General features: G+C 35.3%; 3 protein-coding genes across 3 annotated transcripts in view; all 3 read left to right on the forward strand.

The window, feature by feature from the left end:
* LOC140040710 (methionine synthase reductase-like) overlaps positions 1–17,842 on the forward strand; it is a 220,786-nt gene that overhangs the window by 112,954 nt on the left and 89,990 nt on the right. The gene's annotated exons all lie outside the window — the stretch shown is intronic.
* Positions 2,181–3,108, forward strand: LOC140039761 (uncharacterized). The gene has a single exon (XM_072085370.1). The coding sequence runs from the start codon at positions 2,186–2,188 to the stop codon at positions 2,885–2,887; it is 702 nt and encodes a 233-aa protein (XP_071941471.1). The 5' UTR covers positions 2,181–2,185; the 3' UTR covers positions 2,888–3,108.
* LOC140039762 (52 kDa repressor of the inhibitor of the protein kinase-like) lies at positions 7,157–11,360 on the forward strand. The gene is made up of 2 exons (XM_072085372.1): positions 7,157–8,350; positions 8,514–11,360. Exon 2 carries the CDS (start codon positions 8,824–8,826, stop codon positions 10,492–10,494), a length of 1,671 nt encoding a protein of 556 aa, XP_071941473.1. The 5' UTR covers positions 7,157–8,350; positions 8,514–8,823; the 3' UTR covers positions 10,495–11,360.

Raw genomic sequence — 17,842 nt, forward strand, 5'->3', positions numbered from 1 at the left:
CAACACACACTATAATAATAATTATTATTAATATACAGTACCTGGTTTAGTAAGTAAAAGCTACAGATAGACCTAATTAAAATGTAAATATGGTTGTTTTTTTCAAATTCGCAAATGTTTTTATCACCATCACTGTTGCAAATAAATTAATAATAAGTAATTTGAAATTAATCTGCCCAAAAAAAAAAAAGAATAAATTAAAAATAATATTTTACCTTGATTTTAAATGCATTTGTGAGAAAGAAATGAAGGATAGTAATACCCCTTTAAAAAAAATGTTTATGTTTTAAGCAAAATAATTTATATTTATTTGTTTATTACATGGATGTAATATGCTAGATAAGAATCAAGCAAATTATTAAATAAATCACTGAAAATATTTAATAATAAATAATACTAAATGGTCTGGTTGTAAAATCAACTGGATAAAATACTTGCCATTTCTTTATACTGTAATTCTGTGTATGTATATTATGTGTAGCCAAGAATGGCCTGTATGTACCACCAAAAATAAAATTGTTTACTGAAAATCTCATCACATCAGGGGCGCAGCCAGCAAAGAAATAAAGGCGGGGGGGGGGGGGGGTGTCATCCAATATGTGAGTATTTTGCGAGCGAAGCCCCCTGGAAGCTTTGGTGGTCTAGGGAAATCTAGATCATTTGAATCGGTTTACGCACACACAAATATGACAATGTTAACACTAATAAACTGCAACAAAAAAAAACAAAAAACAACTCTCATTTTCATTACAGAACATTGTTAAAATCCAGGCTGCCACAGAAAGCCTACAAATACTTTTTTTCTTGCTTGTTTGTTGATTTGGGTAGAGAGTCTGTAAACTCAGAGAAGGAATTATTTGAATTCCTCCCTTTTCACTCAATACAAAAGTTGCATGAAATAAACGTAGAGATGCAACAGTTTGGAAAAAGAAATTAGAATGATAGTGGAGTGAAATGAGAACCGTACTGTAAGGTTAGAGTCCATACACTGTGCAAGTCCAAGAAGCTATCTTGGCTCCGTGTGTATGTGGGACGCTTCATACCCATCCGTATTATACGCATTACACTAACATATTTATCGCATGTATGTACATACAATATTTTGTTTAAAAATATACCTATTTTGTTCGAATGTATAGTATAGGTGATACCTAATACATAATTCTAATAACTAACTTTAGTATTATACATTTTACTTTAGTTACTAACGACGCTCTAGACATCGCGGGATGCATCTTTAAACAATAAGTGTGCATTTGTTAACATTCTTCTTGGCTTTTGTAGACAGAATTCGCGAATGACTTTCTTTGTATTAATTTTCATGAGGCACAATCCCGAAAGCCGCTCATAAGAAATGTGATTTCACAAATAGGTTTTCGTTCTAAGTAAAGTCGAAAAACTCCGCTCAGCTTCAGCAGACGTTACGGGCAGTACACATGCGATTAGAAAGCGTGGTTCCCACTAGCGACGCAACACAAGGACGTAACGCAACGCAAGTGAATTGACCAATCACAAGCTTATGGCTTATTCGCTTGTGATTGCTAACTGTCTATAAAAAATCGCTTGCGTTGTGTTTACGTTCTTGCGTTCTTGCGTTACGTTCTAGTGGGAACCAAGCTGAAGAAGTAAACGCACATATTCGGGAACACATCAGGATCCGTTAATTTTACAATTGCTTCCGTTAATGTACTGTAACAGGAAGCTCTTGATGCTGCGAACACAGTCGCTTCCATCGCTGAAGCTCGTAATGAAGATGTTCGTGTCTTGGCAGATCATCGTACCAAAATTCATAGACTCGGGTGCTACGCCAAATATTTTAAAGCATGGCCTGTTTTAACTTGGTTTGTAAATGATCAAGAAGTTGAATTGTAATACTGCTCAGTAGTAATCTTCCACAGTGTCTCCAGGATGATTTGATCTGTATTGTTGTCTCAAGTTTTTATTTTTTTTTCCAAAAAAAAAGGGGGGAGGGGGTCAGGACCCTGTGACTGGCTGCGCCCCTGCCTTCGACGTTTACTTCTTTGTTTTCAGAACCATCAAGGGCTACTGTTCTGAAGAACAACAAAAGAATAATGAGGGCGCTATTTTATAATGTGTAAAAGGCCGTTTTGGCGTGCCATAGATAGATAGATAGAAAAGAAAAAGAAAACAAATACCGACAGCGTGGTTGGTCACTTCTACAGTGATGAATATACCTGAAACAAAGCCTTCAAAATCTATGCCTTTGAGACCGTCATCAAATGATCAATCTGATGTTCAGCAGTGTACGCAGAATTGTGAAGATCCATCAACAGATGCAGTGACTAGCCGTCACAATGAAGCACCCCCGTCTCATCCTCAACCAGTAATTAAAACATCACATGGTGGTAGAAAACAAACTGTGCTCATAATCGGTGACTCTATTCCAAAACATTTAGTTGGGAGAAGAATGTCTAGTCGTATGAGAGTGATCAACTGCTGTATCCCAGGAAGCAAACTGGAAATGTGGATCAAATTAGCACCTGTGTTAATACAAGAGCAAAACCCATCAAGCGTTATTATACATTGTGGAACAAACAACACAAATGACTGTATGCCGATGAAATGCATCAAACTCATTACTTTGTTATGTAACTGTATCAGGGACGCCGACACATCTATCCATATTGCAATCTCTTCGTTAATTATGCATCAAAACGCAGGTAGATATGCTTGGGTCAAGGAATTCAATGCTAGGCTACATGACAAGTGCAGTACACTCAACTGGGCATTCATTGACAACTCAAACATCAGTCTACAACATCTTGCCAAGGATGGACTTCACTTGAATGGGTCTGGTATTAAACTTATCGCAATGAACTATATTGCTTTTTTAAGAGATCTTGCATACAACATCCTGCAAACATAAAGCAATCTCAACAAACAAATAAAGGTGTAACAGTTGGTACATGTGCCGACTGTTTAAAGTACATAAAATCATGTGAATCACATATTTCATGTAAATGTTGCACATTAGATTTTCATGTAAACTGCGTAATGGTTAAACATAACTTTGACAATTGGTGGTGTTCCGCCTGCTTTATTAAAAATACTGTATCTGAATTACCATTTCTTAATGATCCTATAAACAATGATCTGTATCTTGGTAAAGGGCTTAAAATTACGCATCTAAATATTCAAAGCCTGCGAAACAAAGTTGATCAAATTAATGTACTTTTAGATAAAAATAACATTGACATACTATGTTTAACTGAAAGTTGGCTTGATAAGAATATTGATAACACAGAGCTCACTATAAATGGGTATAATATTTGTAGATTTGATAGGAAAAACAAAATAGGAGGTGGAATTTTGTGTTATATTAAAGAGTGTATTGTACATAAAATAATAACAAATAACATTGCTGACAATGTTGAAAGTCTATGGATAGAAATTAATTTACCACATACTAAGCCTTTTCTTGTTGGAACAGTTTACAGACCCCCGAGTGCCAATATAGATTACATAACAGACATTGATAGTTTATTCCAACATTATACATCTGAATATGATGAAGTAATTGTACTAGGAGATTTCAACCTTGATATTTCCAAAAAGGTAAATCAAACTAAAATTAAGAATTTAGAAAATCATAGTAACTTAAAACAATTAATTAATGAGAGTACACGAATCACCGATTCAAGTAAAACAATATTAGATCTTATTTTTGTTTCAAATCTCAAGAAGTATTCTGAATCAGGAGTTTATAGTCTTGGAATAAGTGACCATTCATTAATTTACTTAATTCGCAAGTATAAAAAAATAAAAGGTCAACCAAAAACAACAAATTCTAGGTCTTTTAAAAAGTTTAATGAGAACGATTTCATTGACTCTGTTAAAAAACAAGATTGGAGTTTAGTCATGGAATGTTCTGATGTAGATAAAGCTTGGGATATTTGGTCAAATTTATTTAATTATGCTTGCAATAAACATGCACCTCGTAGAATTAAGAGAGTAAAAACTTCAATGCCTGAATGGATTACTAAAGAATACCTAAAATTAACAAAAGATAGAGACTATTATTTTAAGAAAGCTCATAAAACAAATGATGAGGCAGACTGGAATAAGGCAAAAAGTTTGAGGAATCAAGCAAATAAACTAAATAGATCACTTAAAAAGAAAATTTGTACAGATGCTATAACAGCAAATACCACAAATTCTAAAAAATTGTGGGAAACCATTAAAAAAATTATTCCTGATAAAAAACAAGCTATCTCCTCTGTTCGGGTTGGTAGTGGACTCTCAAATAATGATAAAGAAATAGCTAATAAATTTAATGATTATTTTTCTTCTATTGGTAATAATCTTGCTAAGAAACATAATCTACCTTGTAATACTAACACTAACCCTACTAACATTATTTTAAACAATTTTGATTTTCACATTGTAACTCCTGATTGTGTATTTGATATAATCAATAGCTTTTCAAATAACAAAGCTTCAGGCTTGGATGGTTTTGATGTTAAGCTCTTAAAATTAGCTGGTCCCATTGTATGTCACTCACTTAATTACATAATAAACTTGTCGTTTATTACAGCAACATTTCCTTGTAAATGGAAAACTGCTAAAGTTACCCCAGTGTTCAAAGGAGGAGATACATCTGATGTTGGAAATTACAGACCAATTTCAGTATTGCCTATAGTTTCAAAGATAATTGAAAGAATAGTACACAATAAACTTTATTACTACTTGTCGGAAAATAATATTTTAAACCCTTGTCAATCTGGTTTTAGACGTAACCATTCAACTAATTATACAACACTCATTGATTTTTCTGACTACATTCTAAAAAATATAAATGAAGGTAATGTTACAGCTGCTATTTTTTTAGATTTGCAAAAGGCTTTTGACACAACAAATCATAATCTGCTTTTTAGTAAATTAAAACAATACGGTGTGCATGGTAATGCCTTAAATTGGTTTATATCATACTTATCAGGAAGATCACAAGTTGTAAATATCAAATCATCTTTGTCATTTTCTAAACCTATTACTGTTGGTATACCACAAGGGTCAATTCTTGGGCCATTGCTTTTTATAATTTATGTTAATTCTTTACCAGATGTGATAAATAATAAATGTATCATGTATGCAGATGATACAACAATATTATGTTCCTCATCTGATCCAGTTCTTCTACAGAACATGATTAATCAAAATGTTAGTAAGTTCACTACCTGGTTTGATAACAATTTACTAACCCTCAATATAAAGAAAACAAAATTTATGTTATTTGGAACTAGAATATCACTTAGTAAATTCAATAATATTTCTGTTTCTATTAATGGCAATGATGTCGAAAGAGTTGACAATTTTAAATATCTTGGACTTACATTTGATTCATTTATGTCATGGAAACAGCATGTTGAACAAGTAGCTTCTAGAGTATCACAACGTATCGGTATTATTCGTAGATTAAGATATTATATTCCAAATTTTGCTTTAAGACTACTTGCTAATGCAATAGTATTACCCTGTTTTGATTACTGTAGTAATGTTTGGTCAAATTGTAACTTAGAACTTGTTAATCGTCTTCAAGTACTTCAAAATAGAGTAGCTAGAATCATTCTTTATGCTGATATGTACACCCCTATAACAGAATTGATGTCCTCACTAAAATGGAAGAGTGTCCATGACAGATGGGAAAATGATTTATTAATTACGTTATTTAAATGCATACAGGGTTTAGCACCATCTTATTTAGCAAATCTATTCAAATTTATGGACACTTTTCACACAAAAAATACAAGAAGTCAATCAACTAAAACTCTAAATGTTCCAGCATGGAACAATATTTATGGAAAGAGAATGTTTAATTATAGAGCATCAACCTTATGGAATAATCTTCCTGTACATATCCGTAAAAATTATGAGACATTTAGTCAAGTTGAATTTAAACATCTTGTATAACTTCTATTGTACATAGTTTTAATATTGCTTTTACTTTTATTTTTCTTGTATTTTTTTCCAAATCTGGACCTCTTGGGAGACCAGTACTTGTGTATTGAAAGAGCTATTCCAGAATAAAGAAAGATTTGTATTGTATTGTATTGTAAATGATAATAAAAATCAGAAAGTTCTTGCATATATATTATTTATGGGCCTTTCTTCAGTACAAGAAAATGGTAGCAGAGCTAGCGAGGTTAGATAGACCAATTAAAACAAATTAAACTTTAAAGAACCAACATTTTTAGGCTGAAAGTTGTGAGCCTATAGTTGCAACGAAGCACGTGAGTAAAGTGCATGTGCATGCTTCTAGCGAAACGTCATAAACAAAATGTAAGACATGGAGAAACGAAAAAAAGATATAAAAATACTACGAAGAAATAGAAAAGGACAGTTAACAAGGATTACAAACACAATAAATGTTTTCTGTCAGAAGGAGGAACTAGAGAGAGACATTGAGTTAATACAGAACTTATTTAAGAAAGCAAACGAGGTATTTGAAACAGTAGAGAGGGCTCACGACAAGATTGTGGAAATGATAAACTTGGAAGATGAAGAACAATTTGAGGAAGCGGAGAAGTGGATGCAAGATTGCCAAAGGGATTTTCTAGAGGTGATACATGAGACTAAGAGGGTGCTGGAGCCGCCAGTCAGGGGAACAGTGACAGAAGAGACTGACAAAGTTATAGTAGAAGAGGACAGTGAAAACGTTGATCAGAGAAAGATGGAAATAATAAGGTTAACAGTAATGATATGGATGCTATGGCCGCATTCAAATTAGCCCTAGAACTTCCAAAAGCGGAAGTGAGAGAATTCCATGGGGATCCGGGAAACTATTGGGCTTTTATACAAAATGTTGAGATAAATGTAGCAAGTAAGTTAACATCAGATAATGCAAAATTACAATACCTTCTAAAGTTATGTAAAAATAAGGCAAAGGAAAGTATAGTAAGTTGTCCTCTATTAGGAGAAGAAGGCAAGCTAAATGGGCTAATGCTGCACAATCAATACTTAGTGAAAGGGAACCAAGTTTCTTGGATATGTTAAAATTTGTAGAGAGTCAAGCTGCAGTAAACAGCAATATGTTTGGAAGAAATATTAGCACTACAGCCAGTGGCGGATCTAGCGGGGGGGGGGGCTTAAGGGGCGTATGCCCCCCCCCCCCTATTTTTGTAAGATTTTTTTTGTTTCGACGGTCATCAATCAACGATGGTTTGCACATTTTCATAGTGAAAATAATATGTTGTACATTGATAAAGCACATTGTCAGCTCGATCGCATTCCACCAAGCTGGTACGTCGACATCCCTTGTGTACTATCAATCTCTAGCGTTACCAACGATCAAGCAATTTGATAAAAGCCACGTGTGAGCTTGGTCGCGTTCCACTAATAAGCAGGTCGGCATCCTTTGTGATCGTCACTCCCGTATTGTAGACTAGCGGTACCTCCGACGATCAATCACAGTCAATTAATAGAGTTGAGGAAGCCACGTGGTCAGTTTTCACGAAGTGCTACTATACTACGCGCCCATTTATTATTAAGTACAATAAAAACAAAGGCTAGGCCTTATTATATTAAAATATTTGGTTTAAATATCATTTTGTCATCTAGTGTGCATAAATGACTGTTAATATGTTGTTTTGGACCAAATTGCTGCACGTAGAAACGTGTGGCGCGCGTTGTGAAAACGAAAGTGACGTCGTTAGAAACTGATATAAACAGCATGTTAATGTAGGGTGTTATCGAATTTGATTGAGAGGGTTTAACCACATGCAACAGAGAAGACATTGTTCATTTAGGTATAATTATATACAATTTATATTATCTCTATTTCTCTCATTTGTTTATGTCAAAAATATTCGTACTGCGGTTTATTTGATCTACATATATACACATACCAACTTTGCAGATTTCAGTTTTTCACCATTTTGTCCGAATACATGATTTGTATTAGAACGACTTTGATACCGGTATAGGCCTACTATATTTATTAATATTTCATCAAGCCAAGATGGCTGCTAAACGTGGTGGACAGACTTCACTAACGGCATATTTCGTGCCTAAAGTTGGTAGGTAATCATTGTTAATCAGTTTTTACTCAAACCCGGACTCATTAGGATCTCTAGACCTATATCCACATGTCATTTTGTGGTCTAGACTAGATTTTTGGTAGGATTTACAGTTAACTTGAACTCTTATAATTCAAATAATACAGGTAATAGGAAATGCTCACGCCTGTATTATAACAATTTTAATATACTATATTAATTTCCATCACAGCTAGAGTAGAGGAGGATGACAATACTAGTGTTGAGGACTCATCTGATGACAGTGGAAACTGGTGCCGATTTACAAATCGTGGGCCGTGACAACGAACCAAATACAGGTATTTCATTTTTTAGATATTTTAAGAAAATTGTGTGTGAGCAGACACATACCATTTCCTCATACCCACATACTCTCATTGAATTTAATAATATTCGTCTTCTGTACTAAACTTTATAATAATTTCGGATACATTCTTTCATGAATCTTCTCGTGAATTTCAGAGCCAATACAGGAGGTTCGAAATCAGGACATCGCATATGTCGTGGATGGAACCATAAATGTAGATAACGATGAAATGAAGGCTTATTTTATCAACAATAGGAAACCTAAACAAGCATTTAAGTTTCCAGCGAAAATTTATAAAGATAAACGTAACAAATCTGGTGAAATGAAGCGACACTGTAAGCACGAATGGTTTGATAAATACAAATTCTTGCTTATTCATCCGCGTTGGATGGTCTTTTTTGTATCTGCTGCGTACTTTTCCCTGTAAATGCGCATCAAGGAACACGTGCAAAAAATCTTATTGAAATGCCATATCAAAACTGGAAAAAAGCGCTAGAACATTTTGCAACACATTCTTTACATGAATACCATAAGGATTCTTTAACTAGGATGAACTCATTTATGTCTACCTATAATGAACCTCCAACTCGCATTGATCAAAGTATATCTGTCGGAGCAGCCGCTGCTGTTGAAAGAAACAGACGTTTCTTGAAATCTATTTTGCGGGCTGTTGAATATTTGGGAAGGCAAGGATTAGCATTTAGGGGGCATCGGGACGACGGAGTAGGTCTCGAAGATAACATAAACAAGGGGAATTTTAAGGCTTTATTAAATGTAATGTGTGAGACAGACGAATCGTTGCGCTGCCACTTAGAAACATGCAACAAGAATGCATCTTACATTTCAAAAACTACCCAAAACAACCTTCTAGATTGCATTCGGGATTCAATACAGGCAGATATTGTGAATCAAGTTAAAAGCCAGGTAAACGGCCCTTATTTCGGAGTTATTGCCGATGAAGTAAATGACAGTGCTAACTGGAAACAGTTGGGTATTGTTATTCGTTATGTGAGGAAAGATAATGTACCAGTTGAGAAGTTGATAGAGTATGTGAAGTGTGAGAACATTAGAGGTGCAACTATTGCGGATCTCATAATTACTTGTTTGAATAACGCTGGGCTTGATGTAATGTACTGTTGTTCACAAACTTATGACGGAGCCGGAAATATGGCTGGCAAGCAAAACGGTGCAGCTGCGCAATTCAAAGTAAAAACTGGAAATGAAAAGGCCGACTACTACCATTGCGCCTCTCACGAGCTCAATCTTGCATTATCCAAGTCAACCAAGGTTCCAGAAGTGTATAACATGGTTTGCTTTCTTCAAACCTTAGGAAGATTTTTTATTAATTCTGCGAAACGCCAAGGATTTCTTGAACAGATAATAAAAAGTAAAGTAGATGAGAAGCGCTTTAATGTCATGAAGAAAAAGGTAAAGCCGTTGTGTGAAACAAGATGGGTAGAGCGCCATACTGCCTTTGAAGATTTACACATTCTCTATGAATATATTGTAGAGTGCATGATCCGCATTTCCCGCAATGCCGATAGGATGTGGGATCTGTCAGTGACAGAGGCAAATGGAATCCATAGACAGCTCACTGAATCGAAATTCTTTGTTTCTTTTTATGTATGCCGGTTTCTTTTGGGCTTCACTAAATCGCTTTCTGTTCAACTTCAGGGAACAATTATGGACATTGTTCGTGCATACGAACATGTTGATTTAGTAACAAAAGAACTTGAAGCAGTCCGCCATTCACAAGAGAAAGAGTTTGGTGAAATATTTCAACTTTGTACAGAAATGGCTGAGAAAGTTGGAAAAGTCGTTACAAAACCGCGCACTGTAATCTATCAGACATTGCGTTCAAATGTGGAGAGTACATCACCGGAAGAGTACTGGCGAAGAACAGTATTTCTTCCGTTTATTGACTGTCTCATTAGTCAGTTAAATGCCAGGTTTCTGGGTAGAGCATCATCTGCAATGAAGGCTCTCTACCTTATACCAAATAATTTAGGAAAAAGCGATAGTTTTGAGGCTCCCATAATTGAGCATTATGAGGACGACCTGCCCAGTACTTCAAACTTTAGCCAGGAGTTAAGGTTATGGTCCCGCCATCTTCCACGAAACCTGATACCATCATAGAAACCCTAAATATGGTACAGCATAACGGTTTGGAAAACTTGTATCCAAAAATACTTGCAATATTGAGGATACTTCTAACTATGCCGTCAACAAGTGCAAGTGTTGAGCGGGCCAATTCCTCACTGAAATATATTAAGAACCAATACCGTAGCCGCATGAGCGAACCACGCCTGAATGCCCTAATATCGATGTTTGTACACAGAGACATAAATCTTGATTTTGATAAAATTATAGATATGTATGCCAGAAGACACCCTAGAAGAATGCTCTTCATCAATCCACTTGGAGATATGTAGAGTCCGTTAATGTGATAAGTCTAACGTAAATGGGTTTTTTTTTTGGTGACGGTAGGCCTATGTGCAATGAAAATTATCCCGTTAGGCCTGGATTTTATTAAAACGTATTACTATTAAAATATTAACAATGCTGCAGCATTTCATGACCATTGTTGTTTTATTTGCTGTTCCGTCGATCATTTCTCGTAAACAAATCGCGATGACAAAAGAGTTGCAGGTGTTTTGTTTTTTTAAAATCACTAAATATAATGTTAATGATGATCGAGCCGGACCGCTAATTTTTAAACGATCGTTTAAACCAGGCCGGCCACACACACACATGCAACCGCGATCGTCGATCGACCCGGCATGTAAGAAAATAATACCGGCCTAGGCTAGGACAAGTTTAATGCTTATAAAAAGCTGAAAAACATCGTCGCGTTGTAAAAATTTAGATGTAAAGTACAGGCAAGTTGTTAGCTTGCTTTGGTACCCTGGGAAAGTATCAGCTGCATGTTCCACATGTCGTAATTTGCGAGCTTTAGAGTGTTTGGTAAATGGCATTATGAGATGTTTTAAATCGTTTTAAACGACTTACAATGCGCTAGAACGCCAAAATTTCCTTTGGCGGCCCCCTGGCCCCCAGCCTATGTTTGCTCGCTTCGCTCGCAAAGCTACGCCCCCCCTATTCAAATATCCTAGATCCGCCCCTGACAGCTAATGAAAATAAGAGTAATAAATTTCGAGTAGTAAACACAGATTTTAGAGGTAAAAAGGCTTACAGTCATAGTTGTGCACAAGGGAAAAGCCTAGTGAATCACCTTTGTTTACATGTGTATGTTGTAAGAAAAACCATAAGTTATGGGAATGTGTAAAATTCAGACAACTATCCATCAATGAAAGATGGAATATTGCTAGCCAAGAAAAATTGTGCTTTAAGTGTCTATGTAAAGTAAACATAGGGCAGTTGATTGTAAACGGGTTATGTCCTGTGGTATAAATGGGTGTAAGAATGACCATAATAGGTTGTTACATAGAGAAAAAGTTAAAAAAGAAAGTAATTTTGAAACTGTAGAGGTAGGAGTTGCCAGGGAAGGGGAGCATAAAGTAACTAAAACAGAAACAGGGACAAACACTACATTGTTAAGTAAAAACCAATCTATTGCTTTGCGAACCATACCAATCATAGTTAGTAATGGAAAGAAAAGAATAGAGGTGAATGCATTATTAGATGATGGTAGTACTCAGACATATGTTAATGAAGAGTTATGTGGAGAGTTGGGTCTCAGTGGAGTAACAGAAGAGATGGCTGTGAGTTTGTTAAGTGGTAAGGAGGAAAGATTTGTGACTACGCCAGTTGAGATATTTGTATTACCGTTGGATGGATCAAAGTGAATGCAGTGACTATATAAAGTGATGTTACTTGTAGACAAGAAGCGTCAGATTGGAGTGGTGTTAGTAAGGATTGGAATCATTTGAGTGACATAGAATTTCCTGTGATAAGTATTCAGAGAAAAGAGATAGATTTACTAATTGGAGTGGATTGTCCAGAGTTGCATACAGCATTAGAAGAAAAATGTGGGGGTCCCGGAAAACCTGTTGCGAGAAGAACACCGTTAGGTTGGACGTGTGTTGGTCCTTTGAGTAGAAGTTGGCGAACAACATCACTACATGTGAATACTTACAAAACCAGTAGGGAACGAAGTAATGATGTGGACGAGTTGATGAGGAAGTTTTGGGAAGTAGATAGTTATGGAGTAAGTGATTTTAAAATATATAAAGCTGAAGATGAAATAGTGATTCAAAAAGTGTCAGAGTCATTGACAGCTGTTGATGGGCGATACAGTGTGAATATTCTGTGGCGGGAAGAAGGATTAAATATGGATAACAATTATGAGATGGCCTTTAAGAGATTAGAGTGTCTAGAAAGAAAATTAACTAGAGACAAGATGTTAGGCGATAATTATCAGAACGTTTTAGATAATTACAGATCCAAAGGCTATGTCAGAAAAATAGACCAATCCCTAACAGAACTAAATCAATGGTTTCTACCACATTTCCCAGTAGTTAAACCCGATAGGGAAACAACGAAAGTTAGGTTAGTGTTTGACGCCGCGGCGCGTTATGGGGGAAGATGTTTGAATGATATGATCTATCCCGGGCCTAAATTTCAGAACGATTTATTTGATGTTACTAAGATTTAGAAAGGAAAAGGTAGCGATTATTTGCGATATTGCAGAAATGTATCTCCAGATTGGAGTGCAACCGGAAGATAGGAAAATGCTTACGGTAGGTTTTTGTGGCGAGATTTAGACACAGAGCGGATGCCAGAAATTTATGAGTTCAATCGACTAGTGTTTGGTCTTAATGTTGCGCCATTCTTAGCTCAATTTGTAACTCAGGAACATGCACGAAAAAATTCTAAAGAGTATCCCCTAGCAGCACAGGCTGTTTTAGACTCTACCTACATGGATGATACCATGACCTCGGTTAAAAATGAGCAAGAGGCAATAGAGTTATATAGAGAGCTGAAAGAATTATGGGGAAACGCGGGTATGAGTGCTAGAAAATGGGTTTCAAATTCAAAAGCGGTACTGGAAAAAATACCAGAAGTAGATAGAGCTAAAAAAATCAAATTAAGTGGGAACGAGTTACCTTCAGCAAAAACCTTAGGTTTAATATGGAAAGCCGAGGAAGATACATTTAAGTTTCAAGGAGGTTCTGGTCCTTCTAATGTCTGTAAGTTAACCAAGAGATTAGCTTTGAGTAGAATTGCTTGATCCACTAGGGATTTTGGCTCCTGTAGTAGTCGCAGGCAAGATAATAATGCAGGAGATTTGGGCAAATGGATTAGACTGGGATGAAGATTTGTCCCCTGATGTAGGTCAGAAATTAGAACGATGGATAGCAAATTTGGGCGAATTAAAAGATATAGAAATAGAAAGATGTATAAACCCAGGTGAGCGCGAGAATCAAGAGTTGCATACATTTGTTGACGCGTCAAATGACGCTTATGCGGCGGTTTTGTATTCAGTGTCACAGAATGATAACGATGTTAAAAAAAGAAATGTAAGATTAGTCGCGTCAAAAACGAAAGTAGCTCCTCTTAAATCCATGAGTATCCTCAGACTGGAGTTGATGGTAGCAATGTTAGGTTTAAAGCTTGTGAAATCTGTTAAATCCGTTACAATGTCAACTAAAGGAAGTGAAATTTTGGGGTGACAGTATGAATGTATTGTGGTGGATTCAAGGTCATAGTAGAGATTTTAAGCCGTTCGTTGCTAATCGAATTGGTGAAATACAAGGTCAAACAAAACCTAGTCAATGGAGATATATACCCACTAAATTAAACCCTGCGGATGTGGCTTCGCGAGGATGTACTGTTATAGAGTTGCAGCAGAATGAACTTTGGTGGCGAGGTCCTGAATTCTTGAGTGATTGTGAGATGCAATGGCCAGAAAATAAGATTGAGAAAGTGATAGATGAAATAGAGATTAAGAAAAGAACGAAAACGTTATTGAGTAAAGTGGTACCAAGAGTGAAAAGTGATAACTGGAGATTAAACCCAATAAGGTACTCTAGTTGGAATAAGTTAGTGTGTGTATTTGTGTATGTGATGCGTTTTATAAATAACTGTAGGTTAAAAGACAAAGTCAGAGGACCATTAAATGTAGATGAGGTTAAGGACTCGGAAATTGCCATAATTCAAAAGGCACAGGGTGATGAGTTCTCAGACGAAATTAAGAGATTAAGTAAGGGTGAAATACTAAGTACAAAGAGTAATATAAGTGGATTGAATCCTCGAATGGATGTTGATTATTTGCTTAGAGCAAATGGACGTTTAAGTCTAAATGAGGCGATATCATATGATGTAAGATATCCCATTATATTACCGAGGAAACATCATGTCACTAAATTAATTGTAAAAATGTATCATGAGTTAAGAAATCATGTAATAGGTACAAATCATACACTGTCATTATTATCTGAGAAGTACTGGGTACAAGCGGCTAGAGAAAAAATAAGAGAATGTGAAAAAAATTGTATGGGATGTAGGCGTAGATTAGCTAAACAAGGGGAGCAAATAATGGCTCCATTACCTAAGAATAGAACTAGAAATGAGAGTTTAAAGGCGTTTACTAGAGTCGCAGTAGACTATGCAAGTGGAGGGAACCCAAGAGGGATCTTAGGGTTGATGAAGTGGTATTAGTAGTTCAGAAAGGTAGGGTACGTGATCAATGGCCATTGGGTAGCATAGAAGAAATATATAAAGGACCAGACGGTCATGTAAGGGTAGTTAAGGTGAAAACTAACAATGGAGATGTAATTCGAGGTATTACAAAAATTTGTCCACTAGAGATACTTGATTAAAAGAATGTTTTATTTTATTTTTTATTTTATTTTTATTTTATTTTATTCAATCAAAACCAACAGCGATAAATACCGCCACTAACAGGTTTGAAACATAAAACAATACAACATCAAAAACGGTTAACAATAAAATACAGATAAAATATATATATATAAATCAAAGAGCTGCATAGGCAGGATATAGAAAAAAATCAAGATCAAATAAGTTAAAACTGCCTCAATATAGATTTATTTTAACGACATGTTTCGGGCATAGCCCATCATCAGGTGAAAAGAATTGTAACAAAGGATAACATATATAAGTCACATATATATGTTATCCTTTGTTACAATTCTTTTCACCTGATGATGGGCTATGCCCGAAACATGTCGTTAAAATAAATCTATATTGAGGCAGTTTTAACTTATTTGATCTCAAAATATATATATATATATATAAAACATAGATTGGCATGCCATAAATAATTTCAATTAAAACAGGTTATGCAGGCTGTTCAAGAAGTGAACACATCATCGTCCTCTTAAAATAACCAAGTCTATCATTAAAAATATCGATATGATTGCTATTTAGATTATTAAATGTATAAGGTAGTCTATGAAAAAGTCCCCTCTTAGTACAGTCGACACGGCTAAAAGGAATATGCAATAAATGTCTATTTCGTGTACGACCAGGAACATTTAAACTAAATAGTGAAATTAATGAACAGTCATATTTAGAATTTAAAATATTATATAAAAAAACCATATCAGATATCGTTCGACGATTGCTGACAGAATCAATGGAAAAGGCAAAATTAACACAGTTATAAGACAGGAATCGAACAAACTTCCGTTGAACAGTGTCGATTCGACGGGCCTGACATGGAGAAATTGAATTGAAAATTGCGGAACAATATTCAAGGTGAGGACGTATAATAGATTTGTATAAAGATAAAAGTGCCCTGCCGTCGTTCATAAACCTACAATTTCTCCATATTAAGCCCATCATTCTATTAGCTTTTGACAACACATTTTATTTTTTTTATTTTATTTTATTCAATTTCCAGGTAACATACAAAAATCATAAACAAGGTACGGCATCATTCAACAAAACAGAACAAAAGTACTATCAGCACCTGCGGGTAACCAAAAGTGGATCAGTTCAAAAGAACTGCACTGTCGAGTGGCTTTCCCAACTAATAGTACGAAAAACGCAATAGACATAAAAACACAGTGATAGTCTAGATGAATTCGATATCAGTAATACATGATTAATATGTGAACAAAAATTTAATTTACTATCAATAAAAATACCTAAATCTTTCCATACATAAACCATCTCAAGATCATGTCCACTCAGATTATAATTGAAGAGCACAGGCCTTTTTTTAAGTGTTATAGATAAATATTTGCATTTATTAGCATTAAGTTTTATCCCCCACTTCTCCGTCCATTCCACGAGACTATCCAGATCCTCCTGAAGTGAAAAAGCATCCTGTGGAGTGGTAATCACTTTAAACAATTTCAGATCGTCAGCAAATAAAAGAGACTCGGAATGATTAAATTTTAAAGGAAGATCGTTGATAAATTTGTATGTATTATATATATAAAATAAAAAAGGTCATGACAAAAATAGTTTAAAGGTCTAGTTTAAGTACAATGAAAATTAGTTTTTTACGAAAAGTTGCAATGAGAGATGCAATGTCCGATATTATGTTTAATATGTGTGAAAAAAATACAATGGACACCTCATTTTGCCGTGTGTGCTGGAGTGCCTTATTCACCAACCAATACATCAATCCAGATCAGATAGAGGGTGCTGTATCATTATTCTACGTGATCATGAATACATGCCCCTTTTTAATATTTAAAAAAAAATTAGTTTGTACATACAGTAGTTTGTGATAAACTGACATTTTGAAAAGATGTTCAATAGTATGAGTTATTGCATTGTGGCATTTTCTTATATTTTACATTTTAACAATTGCTACTTAAGATACTACTTACTACTTGCTTTCTTTATGCGCTTTCCTTATATATAGCCTTTTAGCTGCTTGGACTCACGCCCACTCCTTGTTATTACTACGTTAGATCGCGCTGACACAGAGTCATACTTCTGATTATTGGTTTTTATATAGTGGTACTTGGGCCTTCATTGGGCTCATCCTCAACATCACTACTTATCTTACTGCTATCTAACGGTCCATTTTTTTCTTTTGTTGGATGAATGTGCTTGCTATTTCTTTTGAATTTTCTACATCTGCTGCTTTCTACTTTCCATACTCCCATTTGTTTCCGTTTTGAAATCTAACCTTCTGTCCTTCATTCAATAGAGGTATGGGCTTAGATGCATGTTGATCATAATAGTACTTTTGTTTGTCCTGTCTAGCACATAGTTGCTTGTACACAATTGGTATGTATTGTGGTCTTAGCAGTCCAGGTTTAGTGGGGAGCTTTGACCTTAAAAGTCTTCCATTTAGTAACTGGCTTGGACTGTATCCGTATGTTCCATCCAGTGGTGTATTTCTCAATTCGAGAAGGGCATTATAAACACATTCGTTCGATTTAGTGCACTTCTTGATTATGTTTTTTACAGTTTTAACATTGTTTTCGGCTTGACCATTGGATTGAGAGTGGGTTTGACTGATTGTAATATGCTTATAATGCCCCATTCTCTCATCATGTTTGAGTATTCTTCACTCGAATAACACGGACCGTTATCA

Source organism: Antedon mediterranea, chromosome 2 (assembly GCF_964355755.1).
Source record: "Antedon mediterranea chromosome 2, ecAntMedi1.1, whole genome shotgun sequence".
Lineage (NCBI taxonomy): Eukaryota > Metazoa > Echinodermata > Crinoidea > Comatulida > Antedonidae > Antedon > Antedon mediterranea.

Bases quoted from the DNA above. Each gene is read 5' to 3' on its own strand.
- LOC140039761 (XM_072085370.1), top strand. From the start codon at position 2,186: ATGAATATACCTGAAACAAAGCCTTCAAAATCTATGCCTTTGAGACCG.
- LOC140039762 (XM_072085372.1), top strand. From the start codon at position 8,824: ATGCCATATCAAAACTGGAAAAAAGCGCTAGAACATTTTGCAACACAT.